This window comes from Clinocottus analis, unplaced genomic scaffold (genome assembly GCF_023055335.1).
Source record: "Clinocottus analis isolate CAN_PGR_092001 unplaced genomic scaffold, fCliAna1.0.p SCAF_17, whole genome shotgun sequence".
NCBI lineage: Eukaryota > Metazoa > Chordata > Actinopteri > Perciformes > Cottidae > Clinocottus > Clinocottus analis.
The window spans coordinates 4,069,824-4,090,188 of NW_027175898.1; the positions used below are offsets into that span (position 1 = coordinate 4,069,824).

General features: G+C 44.7%; 2 protein-coding genes across 6 annotated transcripts in view; one reads left to right on the forward strand and one right to left on the reverse strand.

Annotated features, from left to right (window-relative positions):
* Window positions 1-10,490: 10,490 nt before the first annotated feature.
* On the forward strand, window positions 10,491-13,135 carry insm1b (insulinoma-associated 1b). Its single transcript, XM_068580799.1, has one exon. The coding sequence runs from the start codon at window positions 10,631-10,633 to the stop codon at window positions 12,122-12,124; it is 1,494 nt and encodes a 497-aa protein (XP_068436900.1). The 5' UTR covers window positions 10,491-10,630; the 3' UTR covers window positions 12,125-13,135.
* Window positions 13,136-15,123: 1,988 nt separating this feature from the next.
* ralgapa2 (Ral GTPase activating protein catalytic subunit alpha 2) overlaps window positions 15,124-20,365 on the reverse strand; it is an 85,920-nt gene continuing 80,678 nt past the window's right edge. For 3 of the 5 annotated variants that reach the window (XM_068580796.1, XM_068580798.1, XM_068580794.1), the window contains one exon: window positions 15,124-17,971. In XM_068580796.1, the coding sequence (XP_068436897.1) occupies window positions 17,811-17,971 (161 nt within the window). In that variant the 3' untranslated portion in view covers window positions 15,124-17,810. Of the gene's footprint in view, window positions 17,972-20,083; window positions 20,126-20,365 lie in introns of all 5 variants that reach the window. The other 2 variants (XM_068580797.1, XM_068580795.1) reach the window with 1 other exon arrangement.

Below are 20,365 nucleotides of genomic sequence, written 5' to 3' on the forward strand. Positions count from 1 at the left end.
GCATGTATGGATTAGTTGGGCTGGAGCACCTGTCCCTGTTCTGTCAACAGCAGATCAGGTTACTGGCTACACATTCACCTGGCTGACACAATTTCCTGTGATTGACAATACGCCGGCCGATGTTCACTGCCGCTCTCACAATATTCATGTTGCTTGTAAAACTATGAAACGGGTGATTTGTAAATACATGTATATATACTTTGGATATATGTGTAACTTGCTTATGCACGACATCTGTTTTGTTTTTCAAATAAACAAAAGACGAAGCTCTCATTACATCTACAATAATGAATAATCCAGTACAAAGCATCAGTATATTCCACCGAACGTCTGTCTTCTAATTTCCAGATCTGACGAGGCCTCTCAGGTGTATTAGGAGTTAAGCTGCCAGCAGCGAGGCTGTTGCTGGACTCGACATCCTTCCGACAACAGCTTGTGTCTGATCTGAACTGGGAGACAAGAATGGGGAGCATACGCTCTCTGAAGTATTTAAAGATTATATTGATTTTCCAGTCAGATAATGTGTATTATGCATATCTTGTGATATTTAGAGAACTGGGAAATTAAAGCAGCTGACAGGAGATCAAGCCCGTCTTCTTCACGCCAAGTTTTTTATTCTCCTAATCAGTGCATATATCTCTTTTGATTTTCCTCAGGCCACAGCATTGGGAATTTCCCCTTCGATTTATGGTGGTTTTCCCTCAGAGACACAAAACGAAGGAAGCCGATGTTTGAAAGCATTCAGCCAGCTCCATGGTACACTCATGTGTAACCATTAACTGATGTTCAAACAAACGCCACCCAGCCTTTACCTCCGAGAGGTTAACCTTTAATTCAAGGCTCATTAATATTTGAGTCAGGAGTCCGGAGGAAATCTCTACATATTTCATCCAGCTTGCATAAAGCCCCCTCTGGATGGCCTCATACTCCTGGTGCGGCCTTGCCGCTGCTCTGTGTTATTCACTGTCGTCTCCATTATCTCCCTGATGATGAAACGATTAGCTAGCAACCGTTGCGCTAACCACAAAGCTGGAAGGGTGATGGATGGGCTAAGTGATATACTCAGGCGGTTGGTGTGTGTGTGTGTGGGGGGGCTTTGTTCTGGGTCTCTGACACCGTCTATCTTGTGATCCATGCAACCCCCATTGCCTCCATCCAACTCCCAGATCCAACCCGGTTACCCCCACCAGCTGCCTCTGACCCCTCATCATAGCGCTGCCGCTGCTTGCCATGTGCTGGGAGTCAAAGGGTTCCCACCTATCGCTCATCAAAATGAAACCCCACCATCTCGTGCCCCGCGCACTAAATCACAATCAATCGCCGGGCAGACAGAGATGGATTGGGACATCCGCGACCCCGTACCTTTCAGCGGGCCTGCCCGCCCTCCAAAGGGCGGCTGTCACTGACGAATAATAGAGGTGATTCGAGGAGGAGTGAGCAGGTCAAGTCTGCCTCCCCTGGAAGGAAGTTATCACAAAGCAATGGAGGGAAATTCTTTTCTCTTTAGGAAACAACAGTCACGATATCTAACCGCATGTCTGACAGACGGATGCGTGGTGGAGAAAGATTTGCCTTGATGCAACAAAAAAAAACAATTTAAAAATCTATTTCAAATCTATAATAATGTGGAGTCTATTTTTCATTACTTTGGAGAAAATATCATCCAGTGGATAAATGTTTGAGGGATATACATTTTGTTTGTTGCTACTTGTCGAGAATACAGAAGGGTCCACCCCAGAGATCAAACCGGTTCTCAAAGGGTTCAATGTTAGATTTCTACAAAGAAAAGAGCCGTTCATGTTCATTGGCTAACCTACGAGAGGGAATAGCTACAGATCTGAGTCCAGGCAATTCAGATACTTGTTTCAGTTTATTGTGTATAGCCCAAAATCACAAAGATTGCCTCGGAGGGCTTTACAATCTCATGACATTCCTGTCCCAGGACCTCACATCGGATCAGGAAAAACTCCCCAAATAAAGAAAGTAAAAACTAATTCACAGGGAAAAAAGGGAAGAGAGCTCTGAGGGAGCGCAACAGAGGAGGATCCCTCTCCCCGGACGGACAGCAGCAACATGTCATGTGACCAGAACGTAGGCAGTGTGTGATCATACATGTTTGGCTAACCTGAGGTGATAGCATGCTTTTTTATTTAGAAATATCTCTTCCACTTCAACCGTGTCTGTTTCTTCAGCGTGCACATTTCACTACAAAATACATGAATTAACCCAATTACGGCTAACGTGTTAAAGCTGTCCATTAAATGTTCGTCTTTCTAACACGCTAACCCAACGGTAAACGTATAAACATCACCCGAAAGGCTTTTTTTTTTTATACGTTAACTTAGTTTAAATAAACCAGTTGGGTCACCTATGCAGAGTTAGTCATGTGTACTTTATTTGAAGTAAGTAACTTAGATAATGTTGTTACGAGCGAGTAATAACCAATGAATAGATGCTATGTGGTGGGCTATCCCTCTGTTCACAAAAAGCAAGATGAATTATGATACTCAAGGTTAATGAAATTGGTTGATTTTGGAAGTGACACAAAAATGCACCAAATTAAATTGTAGATAAATCATGTAATGAATCCTATAATGAACTAACTGTAAAATGGTTGAACCATTAAGGTTCACGATGCTGTTTCAACTCAGATTCATGCAAACCGGCCTTCCGATCGCATGTATACAGTGATGTTTATTTGTATATGTAATATCAATAAGCTGCATTACACTGCCTGATTCCCTTTTTTTTAACCACCACTCGAAAATAATACAATCTTGACATTCTGCCTCACATGATGTGTGTTTGAAGAGCGGCTGTCTAGTGCTTCCTGATTTACTTCACAACAGACCGAGTGATTGCATCATTCACATGAGCATTGACAACAAATATCATTCAGACATGTAAAAGTCTCCACAATGCCATAACACGATGATTGGAAGTGAAAGATCTTATTCTGTATTCACTGCCAAGGGCTCAAGGAGGATCATTCACATGTAGATGTGTCCTTCTGGAAGTGCCTCAGCTATACAATTTCCATTTAGATAAGGTGTATACACAAATAAAGAAAGGACATTGGGTTCTTCATTTGATTAACTAATCATAGTCTTTGTAATCCCACTCGGGGACCTTGAAGGGCAGTGTCGGGCTGTGCACCCTGATTAGCCTATGCATGATTGCTGCTGTGGCACAAATCAGTTCAAGTAACTCAACTCCATACACTACGCAGTGGTTGTGATTAAACGGGCGATTAAGACATAGAGAAGTTCTGCTTGTTTAATCCCCTGTACCACTGTCTGTAGCCACAGTGTAGTCCCTGATCAACAATGCCGCCACAAGAATTGGAGTGAGAGGTGATTAGGGTCTTTAAAGCTCCCTGGAGGGCAGATGCAGGTTGTTTGTGATTAGCTCGAATTTAGAGGTACATTCTGTTCTTATTGCCTCTTGCTGGAGCAGGGAATTCGTTATCTGATGCTTAAGCTGCGGGGAAAGAAGAGGAGGGGGGGGGGGGGCACACACAGCCCGAGGACTGGTGTAATATCTTCAAGTGAGACCGAAATAATCCACGTTTGTGGAACAAAACATGTCACAAGCGAGGATGCTTCCGGTTCGCGGCATGTTGACAAACCCAACAAAACACTCCTCAACCTCACGACTCAGGGCTCAAAGTGCTTTAACCCTCTTCCCACTACCCTGCTAGCCCTCTTCATGATGTGCAGTGATGTCTGTGTATCATCTGAAGGCTGTATAGAACCTCTACAGTCCCTCTCCATGACTGATCTCTTTTGATAGAGCTCATTATGCAAACTGCTCCCAACTCCCACCGCATAATTAGTGCTTAATTAATTTGAGTGAAATCTTTCATCTGTCTGTGTCCGGCCAGCTCCTTCCTTCCATTTACAACATGATATTAATTTCAGAGGGGGGAATGGCAGCCCAGCTGATGAAAAGGCTGATATAATTAATCAAGTACTGTATCTTTTCCTCCATTTTTTTTTGCAGGAATAATAATAAGTGTGATGAGCAGAGTCTGATTAACCCTATTATGCTCCCTAATTAGGGTGATCATTTAATAATCAAAGAAGCAGCACAATTATAAGAGAATGCAAATTACGCCATCGAATGAATGAAGAGCGTGTCGATTCTGGGAATTCTTTGTTTGGAAAATGCAGCATTCCAAAGTCAAAGGCCAAGAAGAGGTGACCCTCCAAAAGTACACATGTACATTATATGTACTTACATACTTGAGCTCCATAAATTTGCATGACCAAAGTGCAAAACCTCCTATCTGCAAAACAATCCAGGAAGTGTGGAAAACCCTCCTGTCTTCACTTTGTGGGTTTTTCCTATTTTTTTTTTGTATTTTGTATTATGTATTGGTATCCTTAACTATAATAGCATTCTGCAAGAAAACAACATGTTTTTTTTGTATTCACAAAAAAATTGCATTTCTCAGATAAGATGTTTTGCTCTTCGGACATCGATAAATAAAACCATCTTAGTTAGCTTAGCTAATACGACTCTTGACATTCATCAAATAGTTTGACATTTGGCTTCCTGGCTTTTTAGCCGTGAGTTACAGTACACACCATGTTAGCTTAGCTTAGCATACAGACTGGAAGCAGGGGGAAGCTGCTAGCTTTCTGTCCAAAGGAAACTAAATCTACCTCTCAGCACTTCCAAAGCGCACAAGCATTTAGATTTGGGGGTTAATCATGTCCGACCTCCCTCATCTCATGCAAAAACAACAAGTTGTGGTTTGACTAGGTTTTTATGCAAAAAGACTTCTCGACCTGGTAAAGTAACTTCCTGGAGTTTCTCTTAATAAAACCACAATGTCATATTTAAAATAATAACTATTAACTATGAAACACATTAGTCATGAAGTGCTGATCAGTGAACTTTTGAGGTGCTGGTATGGTTTACCTTTGGCCAACGCACAGTTTCCAGTCTGTGTGCTAAGCTAAGCTAAGTGGCTGCTATATGAAAGCGGTAGTGGGTTTTCTTCGCCAAGTCCGAGCAAGAAATCAAAAGAAAACATTTTCCCAAATGGATAAATATTATTTTTATTTCCAAATAAAACAAATCATTAGTAATGCTGTAAAATTAAACAAACAGAAAAAGCTCAACATCATGCTAGAAAAAACACGTCGACAGAATCTCATCACTCAGACACTTAAATCCCTTACCTGGCTTCACTTGTATTTCCCACTGGCCCTGTGTCTTTATAGAGCGCCCAAAGTACTAAGAGGCTGCTGCCTGTAAAGTTGAGGGCAGAAGTTCAGGACCATGGACAGCAACGTCTTCACAGACAAACTTCCACAGTGTTCAGAACACAATGCTGTGAATATGAGTTAAGGGGACGAGACGTTACGTATTTAAGACTCTTCTACATGAATCCAAATGCATCTCATGCATGAATAAGTGAGATAAGCTGACTGGTAGTTTAAGGCTATGAGAACGATGACCACTGTGTAGCTCCATATGTCAATAGATAAAGGATGTGGCCCATTAGGCCCACCAGAGTCCATCTTTCACGCTCCTGGATGATACAGCTGCTGTCTACACTTTCATCAAGATAATGGCGACCTCATATATGGAGTCGATGAGCAATGGCCCTGATTTCATTTTTCTTACAAGGAGTCATTACCAATATCATTGCAATCTTCAGGGAGCCAGTGAACAACAGAGGATGGACCTTTTTGTTGTTGTCTCCACGTGTAAGAAACGCAGAGCCAAATGCATGTCGGCAAAATCCTTTATATGCTGGCTTCTCTTGCTGCACTGCAAGTGTGTGTGAGTGTGTGTTTGTGTAAGAGTGTGTGTGTATGCCTCCTCCACTTCTTTGTACTGTATGTGAGGAGTGTGCGCGCTTCTGTGTGTGTGTTTGTGTGTGTGTATGTGTGTGTGTCTACATGAATGTACCTCAATTTACTCCTCTTCACCCCCATAGTGCAGCTGTGCCTCCGAGGACTCTTGTGAAATAATTGAATGAGCCGGAGCAGGGGAAACCTGTGGCAGCGAATGTGGTGCCCGCTGGTCTTATTATCTGTAATACGGCAGCCGCTCTGCCTGCACTTTGTCATCCGCTCATGAATACAGAAATGAGTGTGGTGGACGTCAGAGGTGAGAAGCAGGCCAGAGCCGTTTTAATCAGTTCTCAGATAGAACAATCGCTTTATCCACCTCCACAGCTCAGAGGTGAATTAGTGTTTAACATTCCAGGGCATGCTTTCCGACGAGGGACTCCGCCCCGACCAGCCAACGGACTGTGGAGATTATTGAGAGACACTCCGATGTTTTTGACGAGTAAATTAGAGATAAACATGCCCCTGGGACTGCAGCTACTGATATGCCTGATATGCTGATATGCAGGAAGACCTCTTTTTAATAAGAGGCTCTTTCTGGGAAAAGGAAAAAAAGAATCTGATGTTGTCCCTTTGAAGCATTTGTTCGCGTCTGTGCACACACAACATACAACCAATTAAAGCATCTAAGCTTTTCCTTGAAGTACTAAGCAACCTATTTGCAAATGGTCATATGGCATTTCATACTTACCTTGGAGTGGATTTGAAGATGCACTGCTATATATATATATATATATATATATATATATATATATATATATATATATATATATATATATATATATATATATATATATAGCAAAAACAAATTCTTTGTAGCCAGCTTCACCAAAACCTCTTTAGAAATGACATGAAAGCTCAGAAACATCTGTCCTCATAGAGTCATCGGCATCATTGTCAAAAGTACCGATGACATTGGGGACATTCTCAGTCAACACCGAGGTCCATTAGTCTTAAGCTCAGAGCTACACCACTTTACAGGGCTTTTCACAGTAACCTGGTCTCGCGGGTATCCTTCTAAAGTACACTTTAAAGTCTAGACAGTGACCTCTGTGTTGTTCTCATGGCCAAACAGGCAATTTCCCCATTGATCCTCTGGATGCTACAGTCTGACTTCTTTCCGAGAGGCTCACTACAAACCTTTTACTATTGTTGCTCTTTATAAGTGCCGACTGACTATTGTTTCACTGGGACTCGTTGACTCCCCTGAGACCGCCTGCAGATGATTTTCCTGGTCTTCCATGAGAAACCCAAACCGTGACACACAGTCATTTTGGTAAAACAAACAACGAATACATAACAGAGGACTCTGTCTTCATGGTTTTCCCACTGAAAAGAAAAAAGATACAGCAGAAAACCTCCCGACTCTCCAAACTCATCTTCTTTTTGAAAAATTACAGAGAAGGCCGAGCAGCAAAACAGCAGAAGCAAACAACAAATATGTTAAAATTAAAACACAATGGAAAAAAGGGCACGCATGGAGTGTGAGTCACACTAAACAAAATCTGCCTCTTTGTAGAAATAGTTTAAATGTGTTTTGGACACACTCACACACACACACGCAAACACACACAGAACTATATTTAAAAACCAATCACTTCATTAAACTCCGGCACTTTTGTTCTACTGTGTCATTGTTGGCTTGCCTGCTCTCAGTTTAAGGGACAAAGGCTCGAGCCGAGGCTGTGCCTTGTCCACAGCCTGCCTGATTAAATCTGGGTCCCTCGCTGGCTCTCTCCATGGTGCTGAAAGAGCCCTCTATCAGATTACAAGCAGCCAGAATAGGACCTCAGCTAATCCATTACAATAATTGATTGACAATGCATTGACGGTTGCCATGTAGTGAGCACCAATTACAGTAATGTCCTATTGCACTTTCAAATTGGCCTGGGTTGGCAAAGCCCATGGAGCCAATCATTCATCTGCAGAGGTACAGCAGGTTTCTGTACATGTATGGCGAGAATAAGGCTAATCTAATCTTTGTGGAATTACCAAACTGCTCCACAGCTCCCTTGGTAACTGAGTTAATGTTTGACAGAAGCGGCAGGTGAGATGCCGGCGAAGAGATCTGAGTGCAATGCTTTGGACACTGAGCTCAACTTTCCCCTGTGAGTCCTCAGCATGAACTCTTCCTCCTGTAGGTGGTGCAATGAAGTAAGAACTGGCTCTGGACCAGACGCCAGAAACTGATATCTTCAACTCAAACTTCTGGTTGTACAGTAAAGTCACGAACTATCAGACCTGCGGCAGCTTAGACATCTCAGATTAAGTGACTATTTGCAGAAAGCTGAGCAAATTCAGAAATATAGGTTTTTAAAAAAAACAAAAAACACACACAATCTTTTTTTTTTTTAAATTTAAACACGATTTATTAAAAATCTTTAACTTTAATGATAAGATGTGAACTATTAGATGGACAACATGGCCTACTGGAGGAGGGGAATGAGCTCAACATTTAAAGTCCGACAGCATGCCGCAGGGTTTAGGAGGATGAAGTTGAGCTGCATTAGAGCAGCTGCAGCTGTATGCTAATCAGGCGCCTATGCTTCCCGTCCGCCAGAGCAGCACGCGCCACTGATCAAACACGCGCATGCGTCTGTGTGGACAAGAGCGGCGCACACCGGCCCACGCACCCCACAGAAATTATCACGGGGGAAAGAGGAACTCGTTAAAATGCCATCAAAGCGTGTAGTCCCAACAAACCACGACTAATAGACGTGCAGGCTGAAAGAACAACAAGAAACAGGCCGAGAAGAGGCGAGCCCGAGATGCACTCAAGAGTAGTTATCATATCTTAGAGAGAATAGAAACGAAGAGGCCAAACCAGGGGCAACTAAACAGGAGAAAACCAATTCAAAAGATGACGTGTACACTTTAGAACAAGGTGGTTCTCGATGAATACTTCAAAAATATGTTTACACGTAGTCTGAGTGAAATCCTTGAAGGGGTTGTTGCTGAGAGGATGAAGGGTTTCTATAGTTTGTGCTCTACCTTGAACTCATTCAATACATATATCTGTATTTATTTTCTTGTTTTAGCAAATGTGTATTTTTACTCTAAATAACGGTGTGCTTCCAGGCAGGTGAGAAGGCACCGGCACACAGAGGCCCATTGAAAGGAAGGCGCAGGCCTGCGGCTCAGCTCCGATTGTGTAATTATTTGACTTGGTCATAGTGCAGCTTTATGCAAATGAGGGGAACAATGCACGACGATGGAGATTAATTCCTCCCTGGTCTGCCGAGTGAAAGGAAAAAGAATGCACTCTCTGCCAAGTGGCGCTCTGCAGCCTACATTTAGCCATTATAACGAGGGGGGAAAAGACAAATACACAATATATGAAGTATGCACAGAAGCCTTGGGGGAGCGGGAGAGAGCATTACGCACAGATAGTATTCGGAAATAAATCGTTTTTGTTGGACAGTCAAGAGGCTGCAGAACTATAGAATTGAAGACACGGATTTTTTTTAAAAGAAATGATTAAAGTATACTGAATCCTAACTTCAATGCGAACTTTAATACTATTGAAGTTTACAAACTTCTTTCAGCAAACTGAGCCCCAAAATCAACACTTACCATCCTTTAAACAGCGCGTATTTGCACAAACGACCGTTCCACACTGTACAGAGGAACAGCTTCACTTCTTTGCATATCTCTGCAGCATTTTGCTACACAAGCCTCGGCCGCGGCCTTCTTTGTCTGGAGGAGCACTGATTCCGCCCAGCACGCGTCTAGCTGTGGGCCAGATTGGCCGTGAGTCCCGTTAAGAGGTCAATTTGCCTTTCAAACGACAAAAAAAAAAGACAGGGATATTCAAGAACGGGGCAGACGTGGCTATTGTGCACAAAGACCAGAGGGCCTTCTTATTACTTATGTATGCAGCAAGATGTCTGATTTATATGTCGAGTTAAACCGAGACAGACACGTGCCCTACAATAAAGAAGCACTCCCTCCATAGTGTTTATTTAAGACATAATAAAATAAAGGTCTATAAAACCTGTTTGGCCTCTTGGACGGCATGCGTAATGAGCGTGGACGGAGAAAACAAACAACTCTAAAACGTGTGGAAGTTAAAAAAAAACGAAAACAAATACAAAATCGACGTGAAACAGTGAACTGAGAGAATCTGATGTCACAGTTGGGCCTATTTTAGGTAGATGGTCTCTTTGAGCAACACCGCAGCAGAAATTGGAAGAATGCAGCGTTGGTTTGTCTTTAACCAAGCTTGTCTCATCCCTGTCTTAATTCTAAATTGTGATGATTGTGGCAGTGACGGACATTTCCTTTTGGCAGCTCCTGGCCCCCCAGAGGAGAGCCACAAAGCCGTGGCACGTGTGCATTTGTATAGGGGCCTATCAGACCGTAAAAAGAGGAGGGTCCCGTCGTGTGCCTCTGTCGGGGAGGGGCTGAGCGCACACGTTAATGTAATAAACCGCCAGTACATCTGCTAAGCTATCTGCACATCCTCCAACGAAATCCACCAAACCCAGACTCTGAGCCCTCCCACAATCCAGTCCACTGGGACACAGGCTCCCTCTGATTGGTCGGGGATTCTGCAACAGGGGGGGGCGAGAACAATAGCATCATTCCGGCATAAAAAGAGTGCAGCTATGCCTTGGAGACGAAAACATTTCAGCAACAGAAGAATCGATATACCGGGGAGATAAAGTCCCATAAGCTTCTAGAGTTGCCATATTTTTAACAAACCTGGATACTCCAGACTTCGCCCACCTCCCTGAAGTGCCTTTCCGCTGTTACTCGCCAAGATGCCCAAAGGATTCCTGGTAAAAAGAAACAAGAAATCTACACATATTTCCTACAGGACTCGCTCAGACGAAGATGACCTCCAGGAGCGACGCACCCCAGCTGCCTTCCCGAGTTATGTGCACCCCTGCCCGCCGATGTCCGTGGCGTGCAGTCCGGACCGCGGCGCCGCATCTCCGGATTTCAGAGCAGCAGACGTGCCGGTGCCCAGACTGGAGAAGCCGGTACAGTTCGGAAACCCGGAGGCGGTGTGCCAAGCGCTCTACAGCCCCACCCGGCCCATCAGCAAGGAGCACGACAGGGGATATTTTGAGCGAAGTTTCAATCTGGGCTCGCCGATTTCTGCCGAGTCATTCCCGACACCCGCCTCCCTCTCCGGCCTGGACCACCTCTTGTACGCCCCGGTGGACCTGAAAATCGGCACCAGCAACAGTAGCCGCAGAGGCACCACCACCACCACCAGCAGCAGCAGCAGCAGCAGCAGCAGCAGCCTCCCGGCACCGAGCAACCGGGTCGGCACCAAGAGACCAGCAGCGGACGGCACAGAGCGCAAACCTAAACCCGCCTCCAAGAAACCCAAAGCCATCAGGAAACTCAACTTTGAAGACGAGATGACGACTTCTCCCGTGCTCGGTCTCAAAATCAAAGAGGGGCCGGTGGAGATGAAGCCGAGGTCGCAGTCCGCAGGAGGCAAGCCTCTCGGGGAGTTTGTGTGTCAGCTGTGCAAGGAGGCGTACGCGGACCCCTTCTCTCTGGCGCAGCACAAGTGCTCCCGCATCGTCAGGGTCGAGTACCGGTGTCCCGAGTGCGACAAGATGTTCAGCTGCCCGGCCAACCTCGCCTCCCATCGCCGCTGGCACAAACCCCGGACCAGCGGCGCGCCGGCGATGCCCCCGGCGCAGGGCATCAAACCCGAAACGGCCAAAATGCCGCCGCTCGGTGTCAAGTCAGTCACCGACGAAGCCAAAGACATGAGTGACAGAGAGACTCCGAGTCCAGGTGTGTCCGAGTCGGGCTCTGAAGACGGCTCCTATGACTGCCAGTACTGCGGGAAGAGGTTTAAGCGACAGGCATACCTAAGAAAACACATCATGGCGCACCAGGCCTTGCAAAAGAAAGTGCTGGAGGAGCACGGGTTTCAAACCGGCGACCGCCCGACAGAGCAGGCTCCGGTCTTGCCCTCTTCTTCCTCCTCCTCCTCTTCGTCCTCCTCCTCCTCAGCATCATCATCCTCAGAGGAAGCCTCAAACCAAAGCCCTCTTAATCTGAGCCCGGTGGACTGCCTGCTGTGCCCGGTGTGCGGGGAGAGTTTCACCAGCAGGGCCGGCCAGGAGAGACACCTGCGCCTCATGCACTCCTCCCAGATTTACCCGTGCAAATACTGCCCCGCCACTCTCTACAGCTCGCCGGGGCTCACCAGGCACATAAACAAGTGCCACCCCTCGGAGAACAGGCAGGTGATCCTGCTCCAGATGCCGGTGCGCCCCGCCTGCTGAAGACTAAACTATTGTGCCTTTAAAGGAGGGGGAAATAATGGTGATCATTTAAAAAATAGTGGCTTTGGGGTTTAAAAAAAGAAGAAGGGTTTGTGAGGCTCACTGCCATAACTTTAGGCCAATGAAGGGCAGGGCGGTTTGATGTTTAAGTGGTGTTTAATGAAGTGTCTTTTCCATGCCAATCAGTGATTGTTGAATGCTTCTCTCTATATTTGAATTACACATAGGCCTATTTTGAGATTTTCTTTCTCAAATTAGTTTATCAAGAAAAAAAAAAGAATACAAAGCGTTAGTTTGACTGTTAAAAGGGTATTTTTCTAGGACAGCACACGTGTTCAATGATAGCTTCTAGACCTAAGAAATGTCTTAAAATTCTCAGAAATCCTTTTCCCCATCAAAGCCTTTGGATTCACTGACTGTGATGCTCTCTCTGTAGCTTTACGCCAGTTTGTGGACGACACAACTTGTCAACTTTGTATTGGTGGGAAAAAGAGAGTGACTGAAGCATTCCCTGTTTAGTAGAACCACGAATGCCTTTAGTAATAAGCCTAGTCCGACATAGCCTACACATACACATCCAAATCCCGCTGTATAACTGCCTTAAAAAAAAGTCAACATAGACTGTTTTCATTTTGAATGCTGGCACATATTTTATTATGTTATTATTATTATTATTATTGAAGAATTGTTGCAATATTTTTCATCATATGTTTATTTATTTATTTATTCTAATTATTTTTAATGTAACTTATTGTTGTGTTTGTTGTGACTTCTTCTGTGAATCGTTCTGGCAGTTTACATGTCGTATAGCCAAAATGTTGATTTTTGTTTTTTTGTTTTTCTTTTGGGTCAAATTCACGAGTTGTGATAATTGTCGTGGGTCAGGTTTTAATCTTCAATCGCCGCAGCTCTTGAAAAAAGAAAGAAAAAAAAAAACGTAAAGCTCTTACCTTAGATGCAATCTTTTTTAAGGACAAGTTATTTTTCTTAAATGTTGGCTTTTATAGCGCTTTGATTGTATGTGTAAATCGTTGTTGTCTATCGAAATAAAAATATTTTCAAAAAGACACGTGTCTCTGGGTGACTTAACTTTTTCTTTTTTGAATGAACACGACGGAAATTAACTTCATTTCTGAACAGCAATCCGACAAGAGAAGAATGATTTAAGTGCTTAAATAAAACGCTTGTTGATAGTTGTGACTGTCCGTGTGCCTCCTGGAATTGTTTCTCTTCAGGAAAGTCTCAGCAGAATTATGTTTTATATGGCAAAATAATCATAACGATGTGGAACATGTCGAACAGATTAAATATGACATGGACTACTTTGACATGTTGGAATAAGGCCTCGGATCCACATTCTCACGCAGGACCCAAATTAAGACAATTACCCCGCGTAAAGCTGTGCGTAAAAGAGCTTTCCAAATTACATTTAAACTAAAACAAATCTTTACACTTCTTTTAGGGTGTTATTTTTTAAAGTAGTGTATGGATTTAGGATCTTAATTAATTAAAAAAAAGTAAAACATTTTCTACACACTTGGTGAAAGTCAGTTTCAACCTGCTTTGACGCCCGATGAGGTTTATATTGACTCCCGAAGGCGGGCTCTTCTTCAGCATGACAAATACCACGATCATTTAACACCCTCAAAGTTTAAACATTGTTCGCATTACACTTCTCGTTTCGCTGCTGCATCGGGGCCACACTCCAGAGTGTGAATCTATTTAGTTGTCCTCAACAGGAAAAAGAAACCCCAGGAGCCTTTTGGACGAACCGTTGCCTTCGATCCTCAGTTTATCGGACTGATGCGCAGTAAATCAGAGCTTCAGTGGCTCAATAGACGCCGTTTCGCTGCTGCCACAGAGAAGCACTTAGGGGCTAATCATAAATTCCCTCCTTAATACCATGTCAGGACATGACAGGAGGACAAAGAGGTGGTGGATCACACTCACCTCTGGAGCAGTAAAACATCTGTCTGCTTCGGAAGACTCATGCAGCTCGATTTGTGCTGATTTAGGACACACGAGGGCTCGGTTGGCTCCATATCTGACCCCCAGCACCTGGAAAGCTTAAGTCAGTTGTAATTTAGCAGGCAGCCTCCAACTGTGTCACTTCAGAGCTATAGACACAGGCTGTCAGCAGTATGTTCACCTCAGAGCTTCATCACTGGCCAGAAAACAATGCTCGATTTGTTAAAAGGATTTTTTTTTTTAAAAATCCCACTTACACTGTCTGACCTTGTGTCTCTACTAATGTCCTGCTCATTAACACAATAAACCTGTCCGGGTTTAAAAAAATAATAACACAAACTTCAAAAAAAAGAAAGAAGAAGTGTTACTTCCCTTTAAGGCGTCAGTGACAATACAACGAGACAGAGAGATATTTGAAGTGTGAAGATGGACTACAGGGAGCAGTATGAAATATTAAACACATAGAATAATACAATCGGCTCTTAATACCGGAGCAAGTCAGCCTCAGAGGGGCCGGGACACCCAGAGCCTCCTGTTGTGCTGTAAACCACCTCATAGTTAACCACTGGGGCAAAAAATGAGGGAACATTACAGGCTTCTCTCTCACACTTTCCCTCACACAGTTTTTAGGGGCTCCAATTATGGTCAAGTGCTTTTCTTGCGTCTTTATGTGACCCAGGCGAGACAGGGCACCCGTAGGTGCGGCAACCACTGCACCTGTACCTCCTGGTGAGGTTCCATTAAGCTGGCCTGCCCTAAGCCGGGCTGAGCAGCAGGGGAGACAGATGGGAGGAGGGTCAGGTTACCCCTGCTGCTGCTGGCGTGGCTGGGCCAGGGTCAGAAAGCCCATGGTAACAGCACCATCATGTCAGCGCACACACACACACACACACACACACACACACACACACACACACACACACACACACACACACACACACACACACACACACACACACACACACACACAAAATCTGAGGTTACACAATTAGCTGATGTGTTTTTGAGAAGGAAAAATGGACAAAGATACGTAGAATTTAAAATTGATTTAATGAAATGTTTCAATTTTCACATTTCTAATAAAGATAGCAGGACTTCGGTCGTTAAAAACAGTTTGATATGTTGACAAGTAATGATGAAATCTTCAAGATTTTTTTTCCTTTCTCTTATACAAAGATTATATTACAGGCATTCTTATATATTTATATTCAGAAGGCGCTCACGCCCTCAAATTTGACACAATGTACAAGGATTTCTAAAACAAGAAGAAGAAAAAAAAACATACTAGGCCTAACACTAGCTCATCATCTTCACGTATTTAAGACACACAATCCACGTCTTGGTCCAATCTAACATCTCCAGTGACTAAGCCACCAAAGGGGGAGCACAGACCCCTTCAACACATCGTCTATAACCTACAATCTTTAAGATCAGCATCCTGGGCGGTTCCTTCAAGTGGCTTTGGGGGGAAATACAAAAAACAAAACATAGCTGTGATCCAGGCCTATATATCTGTACATTCTTCAATAAACAAAAAGCATGAAAACATGGATCCGTCCATCCTCCTGACGTTTGGATTCCACATTTTCTGCTGGAGGAAAAAACAAAACAAAAGGAGGCGACGTGTGAGGGAAGAGAGAAAACTGACAGGAGAGCATGTAGAAAGTAAGGCATAGTAGTGCAACAGATGGGGATAGTGCTGCAGCTTGGGTGGAGCCCTCAGAGGGTGTGAGTGCACAGTGTGTGTGTGTGTGTGTGTGTGGTGGGGGGGGGGGAGACACCTGGCTACCATGACAACCCCGAGCGGGCAGGCTGGAGAAGTGAGCGCGTCGGCCTGGCCGTTGCTAGGAGGGCTGTTCGACTTCAGCTCTGGCATGCCACCTAAACCCAGAACAGCCGCCCCTCCTCTGGCCTCAGGAGGCGACATGGGGAGAGGATCATGGGAAAAGCAGAGGGGGAGGAGCTGGTGCCACTTGATCCATTCACAGATAAAGACGGAGCGGCGCGCCACCTGTAATAAAGACTAAACAGAAAACCCTGCAATTCAAAAATCCATCTGCTGTTGTTTTTGTTGAGGGAAAGTACAATCCTCTGACCTTTAGACACACAGAGGATGGAAAATAAATAAAAAAAACTTTGAGTTAACGCCGTTATCGGGGAGATGTGACGCAGGGTGTCCATGGTTTGTCTCAGACGACGAAGAGGAGAAACTCAAATCTGATTATGGGGAGGAAAGGTGGTGTTGGACAGCATCTTACAGGACAGACATTACACAGGCACTGGGAGGAGCTTTTCTGAGACACACACACATATACATGCACACACAAATGCACACGCACACACACAAGCACGCACACATGCACACAAACCAGTGCATGGAGGTAAGATTCACCTGAGGCTCTGGCGGTATTTTTCCTCTAAACAGCACAAGAATACATAATTTAACAGAACTGGCCAAAAGAAGAAATCATCAGATAGTCCTTTCTATGTACATCCAGCAACAGACAAAATGCAATTTAAAGCAATTTAGATCCCAGAACAAAGAAAAACATTCAATGCCAGTTAAATCAATGGCGGTGAGTGCAAAAACGTTGGTTGGGAACGTTGGAATGTCGCCGTCTTCAGCTTCACAGGACAGGGAAACTGATCGCAGAGGAAAGAGACAGCAGGAACTTATTCAATTACCGGACATGAGCCTATGTTAACGACATCAGAAAACAATTACAAACGCAGTCTTTTCTCATTGCAGCAGAGTTGCATAAATCAAATCGTGACACAATCCATCGGAATTCATTTAAAAAGGAAAATTAATATGATAAAAAAAAAACAAAACACAACAACAAATTTTTCCTTTTCAGCTCAAGTTAGAAAGACGTCATTGATTGTCCACTCTGGGTTTCAAAAGAATTAAAAAGCCCCGGCCTGCTCGTACTGCAGGGACTCGGTGCCCGGGAAGTCTGTGTGGTAGTGCAGTGAGTACGAATGGTTCTGGGGAGGCGTTTCCCCATCATGCATCAGTGTTTTCTCCATTTCAGTGTAGGGGAGGTGGTCCACCATCGTAGTCCAAACTAGTGCTAAAGAGCGGGACGACGACAACAATACCAACAGCAACGCCGTCCTGTCACCAACTGAAGTGGTTATCTTTGACACAGAAAGGTTGTGGCAGGTGCAGAAGGAGGTAAAAAGGCAGACACATCTATAAATGGATACCAATCTTTTGTGCAGTTTCAGCATGGTGCCATTTACAGCTGTATCATTCAGTGCTTCATCGCATTAAGTGTTGAGATAGATATAGAAACTAAGTGAAGCGGGCTCCCGTTCCCTTACTACAGTAAGAACTTGTCCTCTCCAGTGCACCGAGACTGCACGAGAAAATGAGAATAAAAATGACATTGTTATCACCGGTCGCTTTAAGACTCCTACGTCTTCCTATGCTGCCGATCCTTAAGCTGAAACCACCAGGGTGAACATAAATAGTTTAGTCACATGTCCATCTCGATTGAGCAGTTAAACGCCTCGACAAATAGAAATGTATCAACGAAATCAATGATTGACACTTAAATTAAAAATTGCAATATGCTCCAGTTACATGTTTAAATGACACAAAATAAAACAAGGAACGCGCAGAAAAAAAGACAACTTGCAGTCACGGCTGGGTGTTTTGAGGTTCTTTGACAAAAGATTAAAGGCTGCACTCGGGTTGGGCGGGTTGAAGACTTCAATTGGAGGATTTGCTTATAGCGCTGGCTGATCGGCGGAGTTTTCCGGAAACTCGGTTCTTCGTGGCACGGGGCATTGTGGGAGAAATCTGGTCGACGGAGTCCGTCGTCGTCGCTGCGGTGCTTCCGGCTTCTGTGCTCGCGCTGCCGGTGAAGGAGCCTGGGAGAGAGACGCAAAGAGTTTGTGGACAGAAAGGAAAAGACAACGGTGGAGGGAGAGAGAGAGAGAGACGGAGCTGGGGTTCATTGGGCTTTGTGTGATTGCTGTTCATCCCAGCATGCTTGGTCATGCACGTCGCTGCTCCCACAACCAAAATTATTACCCAGTTCATCGGCTTTTCACCAACATTCACAAAACCTCCAATGTTTGTTCCACCCCTTGATGTCATTAGACTCCAGACGTGAGAAAGCCAATCAGAAATATTGCAGAAACGATAAGCCTCTTTCACATGCTGTGAAAGAAGCAAAGCCTGTTAAAGAGAAGCTGCCTTTCTCCCCAACACGGTTTTGCCAGATGCTTATATGATATTTCTTTTTCAAAAAACGAGCGGTAACCTTTGCATCTATGGGGGAAAAAAAAGAAGGAAAAGAAAAAGTATTCAGTTTGCAGTGTGACAGCAGAATGCTCTGAATGAAAACTAAATTGCACATTATGCTCTTGTTGTGAACATGTGGAGCCTTCCCATTGTCAAGCATTGTCCTTTTTCAAAAACTTCACTTCCATGATTAGGGGATGGCGAGCTGCAATAAGCCGGGAGGTGGGCACTGAACGCTGGTGAGGACAATCAAGTCTTGTGAACGCCGCCCTGACTTCCTCAGTGTGCCCCTGACCAAACCCAGACCGTGGGCCCCCCCACCCACCCGTATTGGCCCCCACGCTCTCGGTTTAAACAACTTTTTCTCTTTGTCGAGGTGGCATCTGGTTGCCTATTTTCTTTCCTATCCTTTTATTTTCTGCCATTTTTCCGAGGCATCTCAAGTTGCAGTGGCTAAAAGGAATGGCAGATGGCTGGAGTAACAGACACTCAGCAGCACAGTGGACACCGGCAGCATCCAGGGCTGCCGCTCGTTGGGAGAGGAGAGGGCTGGGCTACGGATGAAACGTTGGGTGTGTGTATTGTGAAGGGCTGCGAGGGGAGGGAGGTGAGGGGGTTCCCAACATGAATTCTCAAATCTGCATATGAATAAACAAGAAAAAGAAAAGGGGATGGGCTTGGCTAAACATGTGGGCTGGCCCGTTGGACAGAAATATTCCTGCATTCCCGTATTCTTCAACTCATTCCTACAGTAAACACTTGTTTACTTGTTTTATAAACTAAAGTTTGTCCGCGTGCGCTGTAAAGACACGTGACAGACAGGATGAAGGAAACCACCTATTACAGCTAATATACACAGAGAATAGTGTGGTACAGTTATCCACCCACTCAACAGACTTCCCTTTTCGTTTAGCGGCCATTAAAACATGCTGCACTAAACAGTCATCACTCCCACCGAGGCACTTAATGACTGTGGTTACATCAGTTTCTAAACATCGGTCCTCACTGTATGGCCTTATGTAAGAATTCAGTTTCATAGTAAGTTCCTGAGGGGAAAAATAACCCAGATCCAGAGGAGCTAATGTATCATGATTATCGTCAGAAGAACCCAGCATTTCCGCTCTTTGCTCAGCCCAATCTGCCTTTCGGTTAAGGTTCATTTCAAAATGGAAAGAAGAAGGTAGAGACCGAAAGAGAAGGGAAAACAAAGAGGGTCTTTAAATGGCCCCGCTATCTCATTGGTCCCCTCCGCAGCAGTTCAAACAAGGCTTTAGATGACAAAGACATCTTCCAGTGCGGCAGGTGTTAGTCTCAGAGTCTGCCCCAGGCAAACAGGCACACTCCAACAGGAGGAAATGGGAGGGGGAGAAAGGAATGAAAGAAAAGAGAAAAGTGTTTGCTGGGGGAAGAGATAAAGGCGCGCCACATGCAGAAGCGAGGGCCAGAAGTGTAGCCGTATTGTTCATGCTGCTACTTAGTCAGGTGCTAATTGTCCCCACCGTGCATCACTTTCAATTACCAGCCTGGCCTTAACAGTAGGACACCCCCCCAAATAAACAGCCTGATTTCTCTGTCCCCTTCACTTGGTGAGAGCACTCAGTAAGTAAAGCTTGGTTAGTGCTGAATGAACAAAAGGGAGGGGTAGAAGGGAGGAAAAACAGCCAGGATGAGTGATCGAGCGAGGGGTCGGTAGGCCGCTGGACGGAGACAAGCTTCCGGTCTGACTCGGGGCTTACCTTCGCCATATACAGTATTTGGACCGTTAAGATATTTTTAATCTATAAGGGAAAAACAGAGTAAAGCATCATGTGAGAGAGCAGTGGACACACAGACACACACACACATACCACACGGCAGCGAACACAACACAACACAACGCCGCTGAAAAGGGCTGGACGAGCGGGATTTTCAGACGGCTTGTGTGGCGTCGAGGTTAGTCGTCACTGGAGGGGTTAAAAAGTGAGACAAGGTGAACGGAGTTGGTTGATGCGTTAATCATCAAGTGCCACTTCTTTTTT

Excerpts from the sequence above, each read along its gene's own strand:
- insm1b (XM_068580799.1), top strand. The coding sequence starts at position 10,631 with ATGCCCAAAGGATTCCTGGTAAAAAGAAACAAGAAATCTACACATATT.